Source organism: Arachis hypogaea, chromosome 6 (genome assembly GCF_003086295.3).
Source record: "Arachis hypogaea cultivar Tifrunner chromosome 6, arahy.Tifrunner.gnm2.J5K5, whole genome shotgun sequence".
Taxonomy (NCBI): Eukaryota; Viridiplantae; Streptophyta; class Magnoliopsida; order Fabales; family Fabaceae; genus Arachis; species Arachis hypogaea.
In genome coordinates, this window is record NC_092041.1 from 88,554,341 (window position 1) to 88,575,205 (window position 20,865).

Sequence of the window (20,865 nt, forward strand, 5' to 3'; positions counted from 1 at the left end):
TTTGTCCAAAAGCTTAGCTTGTCTGATATAGGTTGGATATTTTTTGTCATTTTTTGGATTTGAAGAGCTGGTTCTTATATCATAGCAGAGAGTATCCGTTCAAGTTTTTTTTGGGACTTTGGTGGATATGGCGAGTAAGGAATAATGACATCTTTAATTCCCATGAAACTTGGCTTCAGAAAAAAGTGATTTGTCTGACATTAACTTCAGAAAAGGAGTTTAGGAATATTTTTGAATTACAACGTATGTCCATTCCCTTTACTCTAAATGGTTTTTGGAATCCCCAATCCATTGGTACTTTTAAGATTAATTGTGATGCTAGTTATTTTGGTTCGGGTGATAGTGTTGGTTTTGCTTGTGTTATTAGAGATTGTAATGGGAGTTGGCAAATGGGGTGTTTGGGAATAATTGAGAGTAATAGTATTCTTCAAGGAGAATTGTTTGCTATTCGGAGAGGATATCTCTTAGCTTGGGATGTGGGTCAACAAGATGTTATTTGTGAGACGGATTGTGTGGAAGCATTTAATCTTGTTACTCGAGATGGTTTTGGTTTATTGATTCATTGGTGCTCAAAATAAGAGATATCATGCGTTGGAATTGGCGTGTTGACTTTCGTTTGATTATAAGAGATGCAAACACGGTGGCAGATACTATGGCAAAGATGGCGATGAAGTTACAACTTTCGCATGTGGAGCTTCTTTCACCTTGGGAGGAGTTTAAGAGTAGTCTTAAACGGGACTGTCCCTCTATTTAAGCAGTTCCTTATTTTGTTTGTTTTGTTTTTCTTTGTTTAATTTATTTCAGTCACCCAAAAAAAGCTTATCTCTATATTCCATTATTTCATAAGCTAGGTAGAAATAACTAGAAACAAAAATACCTATCTCCTATTTATATGCGTGCAAAATGTCACCAATTAATCATATTTTGCTACTATAATCTGTGAAATAATAATATTTGAGTTAAGTCGCAAAGTAGTCCCTAAAGTTATATTCGAGACTTAAAGTAGTCCGTAGAGTTAATAATTACCCATTTTTGTTTCTGAAGTTGTACTCCGGGACGCAGAGTCATCTTTTAGGCACATTTCATCCATCTTACGCCACCAAAAAGCTAATCTGGACTCTTCTGTAACACGTACATAACGACTAGTTGATGTGGATTAGTAAATTTTTTTGGTGCAATTTGGTACCTAAATCAAAATTAAAAACTCTATTCCCCAAATTTAAAAATCATTCTCTATAGTACCCCTCTTCCCTTCTCTTCTCTTTTCTTTGCTAGGAGATTGTTCAATAAGGTTCTGGACGAGGCAAAAAACACTTGACATGAATTGTGATTTGATGGGTATGTTAGGAATGGGAATATGGAAGCTGCCAGGGAGATCTTTGAACAGATGCCAATGAGAAACCGCTTTGTGTGGTCATCTATGATTTGTGGTTATTGCAAGAAGGGCCATGTCGAGGAGGCTATGGTGATTTTCGAGCACGTTCCAAAATGCAAGGTGGAGATTTAGAATCCAATGATTGTTAGGCATGTTCAGAATAGATTTGGTGAAAAAGCACTCCGCATTTTGAGGAAATGAAGGGTGAAGAATTTTGGCAGATTGGAGGAATCAAATATAAAGCCTGATTCAATAACCTGTCTCATTGTGCTCTCTGCTTGTGCTCATGGTGGTTTGATAAATGAGGCTTTGGAAATAGCAGCTAAAATGAAAAGATATGAAATTGAAATAGGAATCAGACATTATGGATGCATGGTTGATCTATTGGGAAGAGCATGGAGGTTAAAGAAGGCTTATGACTTGATAGAGTTAAGTTTCAAAGTGGTCCCTAAACTTGTACTCAAGACTCAAAGTAATCCCTAAACTTAATGATTACTCAAATTCGTCTCCGAAATTGTCCTCCAAGATTCATAGTAGCCCTAAGACATTTTCCATTCATCGGAATACTAAAAACGACATCGTTTTATATTTATTAAAAAAAACCCTCACCCCTCACCCCCCCCGCCTCCCCTTTTCCCTTTCCCTTCCACGCTCCCCTTTCCCTTCCCCATTCCCAGTTCCCCTTTTCCCATTTCCTTTCCCCTTCCCCAACCCTTCCCCAGTTTCCCTCTCCCTTTCCCTTCCACGCTCCCCTTCCCCTTTTCCATTTCTTTTCCTTCCATGGTCCCTTTTCTCTTTCCCAATCCTTCTTCATTTTCCTCTCCCTTTTCCTTCTACGCTTCCCTTCCTCTTCTCCAACCTATCCTTAGTTTCCATTCTCCAACCCATCCCTAGTTCCCCTTCCCTTTTCCTTTCTGTAATCACTGGCAATAAAAAAACATTAAAACACAAAAAATATGACATTAGAACACTACAAAAATAATATCAAAATACAAAAATATAATATTAAAAATATTTATCATATAAATAAAAAATTATAATAAAAGACATAAAAATCAAAATATGAAAGAGAGTACTAAAAGTAATAAAAAAAATTAAAATATTTATCTTTGATTGAAACAAATCTAAAAGATTTTGATGAAAAAAAAATTTGGAACGAAGAACATACACAAAGAACTACTATAAAAGTTATATGATTACTTGCATCCTTTTTATAGAAGAAAATGAAGGGGTAGAATTGGTAGAAAAGTAATAAATTTTTCACCTAATTTAATTTTGCATTTTCCAATGTAAACGCAGAAGTTAGAATTTTTAGCTTGTTCAGAGGTGAAAGCACTTATGGATTCAGAGTTCCAAACAATTGCCAAATATAAAAATGGGACATTCAAGACACTTAAATGGGCTTCTCTCTGAACGCAAAAGTGATTTCACCTCTCAACGCACGTTCACGTGAAGCTAAAAGTTGTAGCTTCTGCATTCACGTTTATAGTGATTGGTTGCTATTGGAAAAATTAGGTGAGAAATTTATTTCTTTTCTACCAACCTTATCTTTCATTTTCTTCTATAAAAAGGATACAAGTAACTATCTACTTTCATAATAGTTCTTTGTGATTTTTCGTTCCAAAATTTTTTTTCATCAAGATCTTTTAAATTTGTTTCAATCACTGTCAAGATAAATATTTTAATTTTTTATTACTTTAATACTTTTTTCATATTTTGATTTTTGTGTTTTTATTGTATTTTTTTTATTTATATGATAAATGTATTTTATATTATTTTTTTAGTGTTCTGATGCTATGTTTTTAGAGTTCATGTTACTTCCAAATTCATATGAGTTTTTTATCATTCATTATACTATTTTTTATATGTATATTTTTTATGAAGTCTTTTTTTTATTTTTATTTAGATTTGTTCATATGATTTTTTACTTATTTTTATTGTATTTTTTTATTCATATGACAAATGTTGTTGACTTTTTTTTCAGTAGTGTGATCTCTTGGGTATTTTATTAATTTTATGGTATTTTTATTATTTCTTATTTATATAAATTCTTTTTTTTCTATCATTTGCTGTACTATATTTATATTGTGTATAAAATTTTTATTTTTTATTTAATTTTATTCATATAATTAAATTTTATTTACTTTTTATTATAATCTTTTTTTATAATTTTATTAGAAGACATTCTAAAACTGATACTGAACTTAGTCAATATGAACATGCAAACATTTTTGATGGAGAAGATAATAATTATGTTAGTGAAAGTTCTGATCAAATTTTAACTGTTAGCTCTTCTGCAAAAATAGACTATGTTCGAGACTCGATTAGAGATCAAATTATTAATCACATGCAGTAAAAATAATAGTGTTCTTATGTACTAATTTTGTATAAGATATTTTTTATGTATTTTATTAGTATTTTATCTTTTAATTTAATATTTATTAGTATTTTTATGTATTAAAATATATTTTGTCAATTGTTATATATTACTTTAATTTAATAAGTAAATATTAATTTTATTATAAAATTAATTAATAAGATATATTCAAATATCTAAATTAAAATAATAGAATAATATAAAAAATTATTTAAATTAATGTATTTTTAGTATTTTTTATCTAAAAGTAATTTTAAATAGTATAATCTAAATAATATTTATTTTATTATAATCTATTTTAATATAAAGATTGTCAAATATAAATCACGTTAACACAAATTTACTTTTCACCAAAATTAAATTTACAAAATTAATTTTATACAAAATTCAATGTGATATCAAGAGCTCTTTATGTTTAGTTAAAACATTTATTTTTGTTTCCTTTCCCAAATAAAATTGAATTATTTGCATCAAGCTGTTTATATTACACTTTTTAGCATAACGCAAAATATGCTTTATATCGAGTTGTCTTTTGTGTGTGCGTCTCTATATATATATTAAATTATTTTGCCCTGTGTTGTAATTTTTTATAGAATTATGCTAATTATTAATTTACCAAACAAGTGCAGTCCGAATTGACACTTCTCTTCTCATTGTAATAAAGAGGACATAATTCGAGGTGCTACATTCATATATTCAACCATTTGATAAAATATTAAAACTATCACTATTTATCATGATATCACTAGTACACGAAATCGTGAGTTTACATTTCTCTCACAACTCTGTGCAGCTGACCAGCAAATGTACTAGATCGTCCAAGTAATACCTTACGTGAATAACAGTCGATTTCACAGAGATTATCGGCTTGAAGCAAGCTATGGTCATCTTGTAAATCTTAGTTATGCAGATTCAAATGGATATGGAATTTTGATAATTAAAAGATGAACAAGACATAAAATAAGATAGAGATACTTATGTAATTCATTGGTGGGAATTTCAGATAAGCGTATGAAGATGCTTTATCCCTCCTAAATCTCTGCTTTCCTACTGCTTTCATTCAGTCATGCGTACTCCTTTCCATGGCAAGCTATATGTAGGTGGATCATCGTTGTCAATGGCTACCATCCATCCTCTCAGTGAAAATGGTCTGGCTACGGGTTACGTAGGGCTAATCATCTATCGGTTCTCGATCATGTCGGAATAAGATCCATTGATCCTTTGCGCACTGTTACTACGCCCCACAGTCGCGAGTTTGAAGCGCGTCACAGTCATCCCATCCCAGATTTTACTTGGAATACCAAAGACAAGGTTTAGACTTTGCGGATCTCAAGAATGCTGCCAATTGATTCTAGCTTATACCACGAAGACTCTGATCTCACGGAATGGAAGGTTCTGTTGTCAGGAGAGGCAACCATGCGTCGTGAATCAGGAGGCCAAGAGATATGCATTCAAGCTTGTTTTCAGGTAGAACGGAAGTGGTTGTCAGGCACGCATTCATAAGTGAGAATGATGATGAGTGTCACTTGATAATCACATTCATCATGTTGAAGTGTGAATGGATATCTTAGAACAAGAATAAGCTTGAATTGAATAGAAAACAGTAGTAATTGCATTAATTCATGAGGAACAGCAGAGCTCCACACCTTAATCTATGATGTGTAGAAACTCCACCGTTGAAAATACATAAGAATGTCCATGCCTCCCAAATAATATGAAACAATAAAAAGGGTTCAAAGACCTGATCCCAAGATCAAAGATGAAAATACAATAGTAAAAGGTCTTATTTATAGTGAACTAGTAACCCAGGGTTTACAAAAATAAGTAAATGATGCAGAAATCTACTTCTGGGGCCCACTTGGTGTGTGCTTGGGCTGAGCATTGAAGTTTTCACGTGCATAGACTTTTCTTGGAGTTAAACGCCAGCTCTGGTGCTAGTTTGGGCGTTTAACTCCAGCTTTTATGCCAGTTCTAGCATTTAACGCCAGAAAACAGTCTCTGACCGGCGTTTTGACGCCAATTTAGGCCATCAAATCTCGGGTAAAGTATAGACTATTATACATTGCTGGAAAGCCCAAGATGCCTACTTTTCAACGCAATTGAGAGCGCACCAATTGGGTTTCTGTAACTCCAGAAAATCCATTTCAAGTGCAGGGAGGTTAGAATCCAACAGCATCTGCAGTCCTTTTTCAGCCTCTGAATCAGATTTTTGCTCAGATCCCTCAATTTCAGCCAGAAAATACCTGAAATCACAGAAAAACACACAAACTCATAGTAAAGTCCAGAAATGTGATTTTTGCATAAAACTAATAATTATATACTAAAAACTAACTAAATCATACTAAAAACTACCAAAAAACAATGCCTAAAAGCGTATAAATTACCCGCTCATCAATCACTCATCTCAAAATTTAAGTTGGTCGAAGAAGACAACATGAATGATTATATCTCTAATAATTTCTTTCAAAGAAAGAGTCTATTTTGAATTTGTTTCATTTTTGCATAAGCCTATTTTTCTCTTTTTATTTGTCTTATGCTATAGTGCTACTTTTTTTATTTTTATTTTTAGAGTTTACTAAATATCGAACTCTAGACTTTTACCATATGTCATGATACCATTTATCTCCAAAACTTAAACTGATAGAAAAAAATAATATAAATAGTTATATCTCTAACACTATTCATTCATCTAGCTTAATACCATTTCCATCATTTTATAGTATTTGTCTAGAAAAAACTTGATAATAATTAAAAATCATGTGAATAAATTAAATTAATCTCGTATAAAAAGATTGTGTCTAAAATACTACAAACAATTTTATGTGTATTACATGTGTCATTTTTATAAATCATTAGATTTTATTAAAAGAAAATGAGAAAATGAAACAAAAAAATTGTATTGATGGTTTTATTAAATACAGAACATATTATTACATAAATAAATAAATATATAAATTTTATTTTTGTTAATATATTTCAAATGACAATTAAAAATTTTTAAATTTTAAATAAATAAATTTTTTATTCATTAAAGTAAATAAGTATTGAGTAAAATATTTATTATTTTAAAATAAATTCATATTAAGATGACATTTTAATTAGAGAATATAAAATATAACAAATTAAATTAAATTAAATTTATATTATTTGACAGATGACTAGCTAGATTATGTCATATTAAAACTAAAAACATATTAAATAGCTATTTATTAAAAAAAAATTATGTAATATAAATTTAAATGGTTAATGGTTGTGATCGGGGTATGTTGCTAGTTGTTGATTTTCAATGCAAGTAAATAAGTTTGATGTTGATAAAAAAAAAAAAGACTCTAACAGATACTATAAAACCTTAAAAGAATACTGTAAAACCCTACATGGCACTGCTCATTATTTTACATAAATAGTGCATTAAATTATTTGATTTCATTTTAGATGAACTCCATCTTAGTTAATTATGATACTATATGTATAAGTGTTTTTTTAACTAACTCCAACAAAGTAGAATAAATTCAGCGAAACAAAAAATGCATGCATGAGAGTCACCGCTTTTTCATTTTTATGTTTCTTTAGTACAGAATTTTTTGTTGGAGAACACAGAAATTTATTGATATTAGAACATAAATTTTTACACATAGCACAAACTTACACTACAAAAAATTACTGGAATAGCGACTGATTTTAGTGACTGAAAAAATTAGTTGCTATAGCGACCGATATAGAATTATATTCAGCGACCGATTTTAGCAATTAACAAATTCGGTCGGTAATAGTAACCGAATTAGCGACCGAGAAGTTTTAAATACAACCAAAATAAAATTAATCGCTAAAATTGGTCGCTATCTTTTAATTTAGCAACCAAAACAAAAGTAATGTATTTGGGATAGTTGATCACAAAATCGGTCACTATATTTTATTTTAGCGACCGATTTTGCAACTGATAACGAAAAGAGTGAGCAACTGTTTGGTCGCTAAATCGGTTGCTAAGATACTAATCACTAAATCGGTTGCTAATTGTTAAGTTAGCGACTGATTTTAGCAACCAATAGTGTCGGTCACTAATAACTACCGAATTAACAAAGCGTTGTTTTATAAAATCAGAATAAATTTGGTCGCTATTTTATAATTTAGAAACCGAATTAGCAACTAAAACAAAGAAAACAATGTCCTTGGGACTCTTGGTCACAAAATCGGTCGCTATTTTTTAATTTAGCGACCGATTTTGCAACCGATCGATAAATAAATAGAATAAAACGTAATTGATTGCTAATTCAGTCGCTAAAGTTGTGGTCACTAAATCGGTTACTAATTTTTAAGTTAGCAACCGATTTTATAAACTAATCCGTCGCAAAAACGATCGCTAATTTAAACAGATCTTCTTTAACAAAATAATGGCGCCCAAACATACACTAACCCTAACTCAACAACACCATTCTCATCTTCTCCAATCAGATACCATTGACGTCTCCAACGCCGTTGTCGTCTTCTTCGTCATCTCGCCGCTGTCTCCTGAGGTCCCGTCGGCATCATCTTCTGCGGACTCGGCGCTGTCTCCTGAGGTGTCGTTTCCGTCTTCTTCTGCAGTCTTGGTGTCGTCGCCTTCATCGTTGAGATCTCGGCGTTGTCTTTTGTATTCTGATATCTCGGCATCGTCTTCATCGTCTTCAAACAGGTAGCCTCCTAATCGTCGTCTTCAAGTAGGTAACCTCCTAATCGCCGATTCCGATCCTTTCTATTAGGTTTGGTTTTTCCCGCTCTGGTTAAGGGTTTTAGCGATGTGCTTCGTTGAATGAGAAATATTTTAGTGCATGTATCTGTTTGATAAATTGCTTCTAGTTTTGAATGAGAAATATTGCACATGACCTGTTTGATAAATTGCTTCTACTTTTGAAAATAAAATATTGCACATGATCCATTTGATAAATTGCTCTTGTTTTTGAATGAGAAATATTGCACATGATCTGTTTGATAAATTTTGAAGCTCCTTTGAAAGTTAATTATCTCAATGTTTGAAAAAAAGGATAGGAATTGTTTTAAAATTTGTTTGGCTGATAATTGAAGAGACTACAATGCACTGCATTGACATTGATTTGTCATTGCAGTGAGTATTTTAAGTTTCCTTTGTAAGAGACTTCATAATCAGACTTCATAATCTAAGAGACTAGGATGAATTGCCGTTGATAAATAATTGTAGTGAGAACAAAAGGAAAACAATATAATATAATCAGAGAGTTAAGTTGGCAATAAGAATAAACAGAATGAGTGTAGTGCTATGTTTGCTTTAACAGCCCTTTTGTTTGTTTCTTTCTTTCTGCTCAAGAAGCTTTTTTACAATCTGTACAAACAAATTTTAGCCAAATGGGGATTGTCTTTCTATGTTGATATGGAGTTATATATTTACCTGAGCCCTGCCCTTTCTAGATGCTATATGCAATAGTGCATTTCCCTTATTGTCAACAAAGTTTATAGTTGATGGATCTCCTTCGATCAACTCCTCCACCACCTTAAGATTCTGTCCCTTCATTGCCATATGAAGCGCCGTCTGCGTCAAAATTTTTAATATATTTATTTTACATTTTGTAAACTAAAACATTCAAAAAATTTTACTTATTAGTTAAACCATTTTTTCTTTTAAAAAATAGGTTGGAAGCCTTGTCTTTAATTTGCTAGAGGGTACTGCAAGAATGGCACTAGCTGCAGGTTCCTCCATGGTGGTGGACTTGGAGAAGCTGATGGTGGTGGTGGTGCTGTAATGGTTAGTTCTCCAAGCAAGATTGAGATGATGGAGCAGTGTTATGAACTTCTCAGATCTATAACTGCTCAGAAACAAAGACTTGCTACTGCTTCTCAACTCATGGTATCTTCAAGCTTTCCTTACTCTCCAAAGTGCATGAATTTCCTCCTACAAAAATAGCAGCAGCAGCAGCAAAATGAAACTCAAAGGTGGGGTTTTAATTTCTCATGTACTCAAGTTAATCATCATGGAGTTCTAATGGTTTGCATAATTTGCTATTAGGGTTGTGGCTGCAGCTTTGATGATAAGCGAGGACTTACACAAATTCGAAAGATTGAGGCTTGAAAGGAGTGATTTCTCTTTGAATATCCCTCGGATGGTCAACCCAGCTTCCAGACAGATCTATTTGACTTTCCCAGCTGACAGCACTTTTAGAAAGGAAGATGTTTCCAACTACTTTAGGTTCTTCTTTGTTGCTACTTAGCTTACTCTTTTCAAACTTCAAATTTGGTATACTCACTTCATGACTTATCTTTTTGTTGTTCAAACTTGAAGCATTTATGGGCCAGTTCAAGATGTGAGAATCCCATACCAGCAGAAGCGTATGTTCGGATTTGTTACATTTGTTTATCCAGAGACTGTGAAGCTCATTCTCTCAAAAGGGAACCTTCATTTTGTGTGTGATGCAAGAGTGCTTGTTAAGCCTTACAAGGAGAAGGGCAAAGTTCCAGACAAGTACAAGCACCTACTCATTCTTCTAGTCTTTTCTTCTTACCTTTTTTTTCTTTGTTAATTTTCTCACACAATAATGCTTTGAAGTTGAATTTGATTTGTAGGATGCAACTGCAACAGGTAGATAAGGATTTTTTACCTTGTGGCACTCCTACTGGACTAGATGCTAGAAACCAATATGATCTCCAACTAGGTAGATTCATAATGCATTCATATAGATAACCTTCTTTTGGTATTTGCAATTCAGCTAGTGTAATTAATGATTCTATTTTTACTGATTTTGAAATTAAACTTCGAATCAGATAACAAGCATACAATTGTTGTTGCAGAACTTTGCTTCTTGTTGTTGCATACAATCTGAGGAAGGATTTGGTGCATCATGGAGAATATGAGTGCTTGCTGAACACCGTGGAAACATATGTCATTAATGCCTAGCCTCAGTTGGTAAGAAGTTAAGAGATTAGGAATTCACCACTTGCCACTTAATACTGATTATTAATTAACTAATTATTGATGATTATTATTATTGATGATTATTATTATTAGTATTATTGGTTTTGACAGCTAACTATAAATGTGTGGCAAGATATTTTTTAGTAAGCACAATGAGGCATTAGCTCTTGGCTTGGATCTTGTATCATACATGTGATGGTTACGTGTCATTTTCTTAAAAAAACAAAGAGGAGAAAAAGAAGAAAAAGTTGTCTTAGTCTTATAAAGTTGTATTTACTATGCAGAGTTATATAGGTAATGCCAAATAGTATTAGGCATAAATAATGCATGCATTTATGCAACTTTTTCTGTTTGGTTATTTAATAGGACCAATAACAAATGTGTCATTCTGTTTTGATTTTTTCTTACTGAGAATTATTTTTTTTGAATTTTTCATTATAGTAAGTCAGAGTATGTAATTTTCAAGTTGAAAGAAATGGGTAAAATACAGGAAAAAGATGTAAAGCTAATATGTGAGCAATTCAAAAAGCTTGACCCTTCTAATGCTGTAGTTTCTATCAAACCCAAAAAAGCTTCCTTCAAAGAAAGGAAGTAGAAGTTGCTTACATTTTTGCAAGGTACATTAATCATAGTTATTTATTGTACAAATTCATAATATCATGTTTTTCCTAAAAGAATGCCTGAGAGTGATAATGTTGCTGAAGACTATTTTCTATGACAAAGAAGTATGAACCGGTTTGTGCTAAGTGGACTACAAAACGGTGTGCTATTTGCAGATGGGTTGAAGATTGAGACTACAATAAAATCATCATTTGCAACAAGTAAAATAGCATCTTCTGCTTAATATCTGTTCATTTATTTTTTTAAATAGTCAAACCATCAAGATACAAGGATTAGAACAAGCTGCTGTGTGGTGTAAACATTTTGTAGCTGATAAATGTAGTGAGATCATAGATGTTCTAGAAAATAAATCATGAGTAGTTAATTTTAATTTCATAAAACTAATTGGAGGTAATGCTGAAAAGAAAATGATGTTGAATTTTTAATTTCACATCATGCAATGCAACAAAACTAATTAAGGCAAATTTGGATTTCTTATTATTTTAGAGAGTTTATGGTGAGAAACAGAAGAAGTGCAACAATAAAATAGACTTGACATTAAAGTTGTTACCTTGTGGTGATGAGAAAGAAGAGAGGATGAGGAAGTTGAAGAGGTCATCATCAGTTATCAAAGATGGCAGCATCACATATATGTAGTATACATAAATATAAATTTGTTGTATTTGTGTAGATTTATTTCTACCTTTATTTTTTTCAATACATATATGTAGTATATATAAATATAAATTTATTTGTATTAGAATTCATTTTTTGTTTCATCTTTATATGATTTTCAATAATTATTGGCATTCGATCTTAATAAATAGTTATCTATTTGATTATTTATATATTTTGTTGAATTAGAATTATATTTAAAAATTAAATTTTAATAATGATATATGTGAAATTTAGTTAAAATTTATAATTAGAAAGCAGCATTAGCGACTAATTTAGCAACCGATTTTGAAATTTTGAAGTTAGCTGTTAGTGACCGATTTAGCAACTGAAAAATTAGCGACCAATTTAGTAACCGAAATATTGGTCGCCATTTAGCGACCGAACACCTCAGCGACCGAAATATTGGTTGCTATTTAGCGACCGATCTTGTTAGCGGCCGATTTAGCGACCAAATATGGTTATGTGGCTTTAGTTGAAAATCGATCGCTAAAATCGGTCACTAAATATTAGCGACCAACATCGGTCGTTATTTTCAATTTAGTGACCAAGATTTTAGCGACTATTAAAATCGGTCGCTATTCCGGTAATTTCTTGTAGTATTATTAATATAGTATATAAATTTTTGCACATAGCACTTAAATATTTTCACACTATAAAAATTTGTGCACGTTAACACAAATTTTTACGAATATATTTTGTTGATTGGGTGAGTCTATGTTATAGATGAGTGGTCTTTTAAAAATTTCTATGTTATACACCAAAATTTATACATTATGCACCAAAATATTTTTAGTGTGCATCGAAATTTCTATACTGTGTGTATTCTATTGACTGGATGTCAATCTTTTGGACATGTAGTCCTTCGAAAAGTTTTTATACTGTATACTAAAATTTGTGCTGTGCACCAAAATTTATGTATTATACATCAAAATTTATATACTCTAATTTTCTGAATATATATATAGGAGAAAAAGAAGACGAAGACGGTGAGGATGATAATGACGACGATGATGATGGTGATAAAGGAAGATGAGGAGGAGGTAGTAGTGACAGTAGTGATTACGGCGATAGCAATAGTGATAGCGACGACAATAATAATATTAAAGAAAGAAGCGCGCAAAAAAAAAATTACGACTACAACGACGATAACAAGAGAAGAAGAAGAGGAGGAGAGAGAAGAAGAGATAAAAAGAAAACAGTAGTAAAAAGTGTTTTTGTACATACCGAAAGAAAAAAAAACGTACGATGACTTAATAAAAAATTTGGTTAAAAATTCTTGTACGCCTCACTTTATTGGTTTGTTAATATTGTTGTGACGAGGATGCTATGGATAAGAATGGATGTCCATTAATGAGCAATTCAACTTTCCTATACTGAGAGGAACAAGTTTTTATATTGAAGAACATTAATGAGGTTTGAAAAAGCAAGTTTTGTATGCCTATAAAAGGATGTACGGGCAAAAGGAATATACACACAACAACAAAACATTATTTTCTCTCCCTTTATACACATAGCTACAATAAAAGCAAATGCTATTATCTCTCTCTTTACTTTTTGTACTCCTTTCTATCTTTATATATACATATATTTATGCAATTCTCTATCTCTTTACTTTTTATACTCCTTTCTATCTTTGTATATATATATATATATACATTACAACATATAATATTATTATATATATATATAAATTATTATTGAGCTAATTATTTTAATACTAGAGTCTTCTATTTATACATCTTTATTTTATATATCTTTTATTTTACAACACGTTATCAGCACGAGACTCTGATCAAATTTTTAAGAAGACTCAGGTAACAATTTTTCATTATGTCGAAGCTCTCTCTCCTTGAATTCAATGCTCTTGATATATCTGGAAACAATTATTTATCATGGATACTAGATGCTGAAATCCATCTTGATTCAATGGATCTTGAAGATACCATTAAGAATGAAAATAATGCATCCCAGAAGAATAAAGCTAAAGCCATAATTTTTCTTCGTCGTCATCTTGACGAAGGATTGAAAAATGAATATCTTACATTAAAAGATCCTGCAGATCTTTGGAAAGACCTTGAAGAAAGGTATAATCATCAGAAAACGGTGATACTTTCTCAAGCCCGATATGAATGGACGCATTTGCGTCTACAAGATTTTAAATCTATAAATGAATATAATTCTGTAATGTTTCGAATCACCTCGTGAATGAAATTATGTGGGAAAAAAATAACTGATCATGATATGTTGGAGAAACTTTTTCAACCTTCCATGCCTCGAATGTGCTCCTGCAGCAGCAGTATCGAGAGAAAGGGTTTAAAAAATATTCTGAGTTAATTTCTTGCCTTCTTGTTGCTGAACGCAACAATAAGTTGTTATTGAAAAATCATGAAGCGTGCCCAGCTGGCGCCGCCCCATTTCCTGAAGTAAATGCGGCAAATCATTACCCCATAAGAGGTAAATGGCAAGCTTTTAATAATAAGAAAAATTATGGAAGGAAAAAGAATTATGTTCAAAAGAGAGGATCTCACCAGAAGTGGGATAAAGAAATGAATATCGGGCAGAATAAATCAACAGAGGATAAGTGTTTCTGTTGTGATGGAAAGGGTCATTGGTCACATACCTGTCGTACCCCAAGGCACCTAGTCGATCTTTACCAGGCATCTTTGAAAAAGGACGACAAAGGAAAGGAAACAAATTTTGTTTCAAATGATGCTGAGAACTCCACCACTCATTATGATGTATCTGATTTCTTTGAGGATTCTGAAGGAAATATTGGTCATTTGATCAATGATGAAATAGTTTAATATGTGGGATTGTGAAGTATCTATGTAAATAAATAATGTAAAGAACTTATTGTTAAGTTTTATTTTCTATGTATTTAAGTTTCAAATGTAATGTACATAAATAATGAAATATTAATGTTTATGAATTTTGAAATTATTAAATGTGTCAAATTTTAAAATAAAATTTTAGTATATGACATTATTTTATGTACAGTGTTTCTTAGAAAAATAATTTTGATCAAGTATTTAATTTAACTGTGCATACTACTCATTTTATTATTATTTGTTTTTGAAGAGAATGGCAAGGATATGTAATGAAGATGTATGCCTTGCGGATAGTGCAAGTTCGCACACTATTCTCAAAAGTGATATATATTTTACCCATCTTATGCCAAAAGAGGAACATGTTAATACTATTATTGGCTCTGGCAATGTGATTGAAGGCTCCGGAAGAGCTATAATTTCATTTCCTGGAGGAACAAAATTTATAATAAATAATGCACTGTTGTCTACCAAGTCTCGAAGAAACTTGTTGAGCTTTAAAGATATTCGTCGAAATGGATATCATATTGAGACTATGAATGAGGGAAGTCATGAGTATTTATGTATCACAACTCATGATTCAAATAAGAAAGTTATATTAGAAAAATTACCCTCACTTTCATCTGGCTTGTATTATACCAAGATTAGTGCAATTGAATCACATGCCACTATAAACCAGAAGTTTACTAGCCCAAATGAATTCATAACTTGGCACGACCGATTGGGTCATCCGGGAACAACCATGATGAGGAGAATTATTGAAAACTCTCATGGACATTCACTAAAGAACCAGAAATTCTTAAAACTAGTGAATTTTGTTGTGCTGCATGTTCTCAAGAGAAGTTAATTTTAAGGCCATCATCAGTAAAAATTAGATTTGAGTCCCCTGAATTCCTAGAAAGGATTCAAGGTGATATATGTGGATCTTTTAGATATTTTATGGTCCTAATAAACGCATCTTTGAGATGGTCACATGTGTGCTTATTATCTTCTCGCAACCTGGCGTTTGCGAGATTACTGGCTCAAATTATTCGATTAAAAGCACAATTTCCAGAAAATCCAATCAAAGCAATTCATCTTGATAATGCTGGTGAATTTACTTCCTAAGTTTTTTATGCTTATTGTATGGCTAATGGAATAAGTGTTGAACATCCAGTAGCCTATGTTCACACACAAAATGGGTTAGCAGAATCACTGATTAAGCGCCTCCAATTAATTGCTAGACCCTTACTTATGAGAACAAATCTTCCAACCTCGGTTTGGGGGCATGCTATTTTACATGCCGCAGCACTTATTCGTTTGAGGCCAACGAGTTATCATCAATTCTCTCCTATGCAATTAGCTTTTGGCCAGCAGCCAAATGTTTTCCATTTAAGAATATTTGGGTGTGCGATATATGTTCCCATTGCACCACCTAATCGCACCAAAATGGGACCCCAAAGAAAATTGGGAATATATGTTGGATATGATTCTCCCTCTATAGTGAGGTATCTTGAGATACAAACTGGAGATGTATTTAAAGCCCGGTTTGCGGATTGTCATTTTGATGAATCAAAATTTCCAACATTAGGGGGAGAGAATAAGCTTCCTGAAAAGGAGCTTAACTGGAATGCATCATCATTGATGCATTTAGATCCTCGATCAGGGCAATGTGAACTGAAAGTTCAAAAGATTATACATTTGCAAAGAATAGCAAATGATTTTCCTGATGCATTTTCCGATACAAAGAGGATAACTAAATCTTATATACCAGCGGAAAATGCCCCAATTCGAATAGATGTCCCAGTAGGACAAGTAGCCACTGAAGCAAATTCACGCCAGAAGCGTGGCAGGCCTGTCGGTTCCAAAGACAAAAATCCTCGAAAGAGAAAAGAGGTAAATAATATTCCTGTTGAAAAAGACATAGTAGAGATACCTGCAGTTGTCCAAAATTTTGATATAATGCCAGAAGACGTTCAGGTACCTGAAAATTGTAAAAATAACGAGATCTCGATAAATTATGTCTTTACAGGAGAGAAATGGGATCGAAATAAGACAATTGTCAATGAAATATTTGCATATAATGTGGCATTAGATATCATGCATGAAAGTAAGGATCTTGAGCCAAGATCAGTTGAAGAATGTCGACAAAGGAATGATTGGTCAAAATGAAAAGAAGCCATGAAGGCTGAATTAGACTCACTTGCAAAACATGAAGTCTTTGGACCTATAGTCTGTACACCTGAAGATGTAAAACCTGTTGGATATAAGTGGGTATTTGTGAGGAAACGAAATGAGAAAAATGAAATTGTGCGCTATAAAGTCCGACTTGTGGCACAAGATTTTTCACAAAGGCCCGGTATAGATTATGAAGAAACGTATTCCCCTGTAGTGGATGCGATAACATTGCATTATTTGGTCAGTTTATCTGCATATCATAAACTACATATGCATTTAATGGATGTGGTAACAGCCTACTTATACGGCTCATTAGATCGAGATATCTATATGAAAGTCCCTGAAGGACTAAAGATATCTAAACCATCTAGTGAATATTCGCAAGGGTTATACTCAGTCAAATTGCAAAGATCTTTATATGGTCTGAAACAATCTGGATGAATGTGGTATAATCGTCTTACTGAGTATTTGGCCAAAAACGGATTCAAGAATGATGATATCTCCCCGTGTGTTTTCATAAAGAAATCTGCATCTGGATTCATTATAATTGCTGTGTACGTTGATGATTTAAATATCATTGGGACTCTTGAAAAGATTCCAACAATTATAAAAACTCTAAAAGAAGAGTTTGAGAAGAAAGATCTTGGAAGAACTAAATTTTGCCTCGACCTGCAGATCGAGCATATAAAAAATGGGATATTTATTCATCAAACAACATACACAGAGAAGATCTTGAAAAGATTTTATATGGATAAGTCACATCCATTAAGTACCCCAATGATCGTAAGATCTTTGGATGTGAAAAAGGATCAATTCCGTCCTAAAGAAGAGAATGAAGATATCCTTGGTTCTGAAGTACCATATCTTAGTGCCATTGGAGCACTAATGTATCTTGCTAATAATACGCGACCTGACATATCATTCGCGGTGAATTTACTAGCAAGGTATAGTTCCTCTCCAACCAGAAGACATTGGAGTGGAATCAAACAAATTTTTCGATATCTTCATGGAACGGTTGATATGGGATTGTTTTATCCCTATGGATCCATGTCACAACTAGTTGGCTATGCAGATGCCGGATACCTATCCGATCCACATAAAGGGAGATCTCAAACTGGATACCTATTCACATATGGTGGTACAGCTATATCATGGAGGTCCACGAAACAGACGATAGCAGCAACCTCCTCTAATCATGCTGAAATACTGGCAATTCATGAAGCTAGTCGCGAGTGTTTTTGGCTGAGGAGTCTGATTCAATATATTCTGTCATCATGTGGACTGATTGATCATAAGATAGCTCCAACTATCCTGTTTGAAGATAATACAGCATGCATTGCTCAACTTAAGGGTGGATACATCAAAGGTGATAGAACAAAGCATATTTCTTCCAAATTCTTCTTCATTCATGACCTTCAAAATCAAGGGACAATTGATATCCAACAGATCCGTTCAAGTGACAAGTTGGCAGATTTATTCACAAAGTCACTCCTAAAATTCTCCTTTGAAAGATTGGTACATGAGATTGGGATGCGCCGATTTCGATACATTAAATAATGTCAGCAAGAAGGGGAGACTATACTCTTTTTTCCTTGATCAAGTTTTTTCCCATTGGGTTTTTCTTGACAAGGTTTTTAATGAGGCAGTCCCCATCACTAAAGGATATTGTACTCTTTTTCCTTCACTAATGTTTTTTTCCCACTGGATTTTTCTTTAGTAAGGTTTTAATGAGACAATAATCCTAAATGGACATCCAAGGGGGAGTGTTGTGACGAGGATGCTATGGATAAGAATGGATGGAGCATCGACGGCAGGTATGGTGCAAGTTTCGACGGAGAAAATTGGGCTGCCACTTGAGAGTCCATTAAAGGCAGGATTGTCGAAGACAGGGACAACATGTTGAGTCTCGGGTTTGTTATTGGAGCTCCCTTTTTGCTGTTTTTTATGGATAGTTTCAATATCATAGCCTGGAATGTGAGGGGTGCGTCTAACAAGATGGCCCGTGTGCATTGCAAAAATTTGGTGAGAATATATAAACCATCTTTCTTCTTTCTCTTTGAGACTCATACCATGTTTAATAATTTAAAAAATTTTTGGGATAAGTTGGGTTTTCATTGTGTTGGTATTGAGGAAGCAGTAGGACACAGGGGTGGCATTTGGTTTCTATCTTCTATTGCTAATTCTTCTTGTGTGGTTATTGATCAAATTGACCAATGTATCACAGTGAAAGTGAGTGTGGGTAACTTAGTTTGGCTTTGTAGTGCAGTATATGGGAGTCCTCAATTCGAAAAAAGATGTATGCTTTGGGATCATTTGCGTTCTATTAATTCAGGCCATAATAGACCATGGATGGCCATTGGTGATTTTAATGAGATTGTGGCACCAGATGAGAGTACAGGTGCTTATTTTTCTTCTCACAGAGCTAGTCTATTAGCTACTACTCTAGATGACTGTGAGCTCTTTGATCTTAAAGTGACTGGTAGGAGATATACTTGGTATAGAGCAGTTCAGGCTAGCAGGGACTTGGCTAAAAGGTTGGATAGAGCTCTAGTTAATGAGGCGTGGATGTCAATGTTTCCTGAGGGTTATTCTGAAATTCTTAGCAGGCTTCATTCTGATCATTGTCCTATTTTAGTTCGTTGTCATGGTAGCCCCAGAGTGAAAGGTTCTCATCCTTTTAGGTTCCAAGCTGCGTGGGCAACACATCCTTCTTATAAACATGTTATTAGTAAGGCTTGGAATCAAGAGTTTGGAGGCGTTACTGAAAGGCTTAAGATGGTTCAACAGGCTTCTTTGGACTTCAACTCAAAGATTTTTGGAAATATTTTTGTGCGAAAAAATAAGCTGGAATATCAGATTGATCAGATTCAACGGCGTTTGGAGGTTACCGATGTGTTATCTCTGAGAATTAAAGAAGCTGAACTGAGGGAAGATTATAATAGGCTTTTATTGCAAGAGGAACTTTTTTGGTACCAGAAATCTAGAGAGCAGTGGGTCAAGTATGGGGATAGAAACACTAAATTCTTTCATCTTCAGACTTTGGTGCGTAGAAACCATAATAGAGTACATGGATTATATGTTAGAGATGGGTCTTGGTCTACTGATCCAGATATTCTCCAGGAAGAAGCCCTCTCTTTTTACAAGAATATCTTTGGTACAACGGAAGAGGTTGAGGTTGATTGTTTAGGGGATGTTCCGATGCCCACTCTAAGCACTGAGGCTTGTGTTAGGTTAATTGACCCTGTCTCTTTTGCGGAAGTCAAGTCAGCAGTATTCAGTATGAGCCCTTTTAAGGCTCCTGGTCCAGATGGCTTTCAAGCTTATTTTTTTAAAGAATATTGGGAGATAGTAGGCACTGAGATTTGGAATATTGTCCGGAGCGCTTTTTTGGGAGAGTTCTTAAATCCTAGCATCATGGAAACTCTGATTGTGCTTATTCCTAAAATTGATAATCCTACCTTTATGAAGGATTTCAGGCCTATTAGCTTGTGTAATGTTGTTTATAAAATTATCACCAAAGTATTGACTAACCGACTTCGGCCTTTTCTTCCAGATATTGTTAGTCCTTTACAAGGAGGTTTTATTCCGGGTCGTGGTGCTCCTGATAATATTATTGTGGCCCAAGAAATTTTGAATTTCATGAAGCACACAAAATCCAAGAAAGGTACTCTTACTTTTAAAATTGATCTTGAAAAAGCTTATGATAGGGTGGATTGGAGGTTTTTGGAGAGTACTCTCATTGCTTTTGGTTTTCCTATCATCACTGTTAATTTGAATATGACTTGTGTCTGTGCATCCTCTCTTTCTATTATGTGGAATGGGAATAGATTGGATAGTTTTGCTCCTAGAAGGGGGCTTAGACAGGGCGATCCAATGTCTCCTTACTTATTTGTGCTTTGTATGGAAAGACTTGCCTGCTATATATCTCATAAGGTGG

General features: G+C 33.3%; 1 protein-coding gene across 9 annotated transcripts; it reads left to right on the forward strand.

Moving 5' to 3' along the window:
* The first annotated feature begins 8,095 nt into the window (after window positions 1-8,095).
* On the forward strand, window positions 8,096-12,930 carry LOC112805707 (zinc finger CCCH domain-containing protein 53). Of its 9 annotated transcripts, none has more exons than XR_011862424.1 (8): window positions 8,096-8,421; window positions 9,392-9,692; window positions 9,766-9,945; window positions 10,039-10,218; window positions 10,320-10,408; window positions 10,545-11,285; window positions 11,445-11,489; window positions 11,776-12,111. XR_011862424.1 is itself a non-coding variant. In XM_029287598.2 (6 exons), the coding sequence occupies exons 3-6, from the start codon at window positions 9,785-9,787 to the stop codon at window positions 10,574-10,576; spliced, it is 462 nt and encodes a 153-aa protein (XP_029143431.1). In that variant the 5' UTR covers window positions 8,096-8,421; window positions 9,392-9,692; window positions 9,766-9,784; the 3' UTR covers window positions 10,577-12,111. The 9 variants fall into 9 exon arrangements, 2 of the variants coding, with proteins under 2 accessions (XP_029143431.1, XP_029143432.1); XR_011862427.1 differs by having other exon boundaries at window positions 10,545-10,659; XR_011862428.1 differs by lacking the exons at window positions 11,445-11,489; window positions 11,776-12,111 and adding an exon at window positions 12,912-12,930 and having other exon boundaries at window positions 10,545-10,659.
* Window positions 12,931-20,865: the final 7,935 nt, after the last annotated feature.

Excerpts from the sequence above, each read along its gene's own strand:
- LOC112805707 (XM_029287598.2), top strand. The coding sequence starts at position 9,785 with ATGATAAGCGAGGACTTACACAAATTCGAAAGATTGAGGCTTGAAAGG. Across the intron at positions 9,946-10,038 it reads GATGTTTCCAACTACTTTAG|CATTTATGGGCCAGTTCAAG; the intron begins GTTCTTCTTTGT and ends TCAAACTTGAAG. Across the intron at positions 10,219-10,319 it reads AAGGGCAAAGTTCCAGACAA|GATGCAACTGCAACAGGTAG; the intron begins GTACAAGCACCT and ends TTTGATTTGTAG.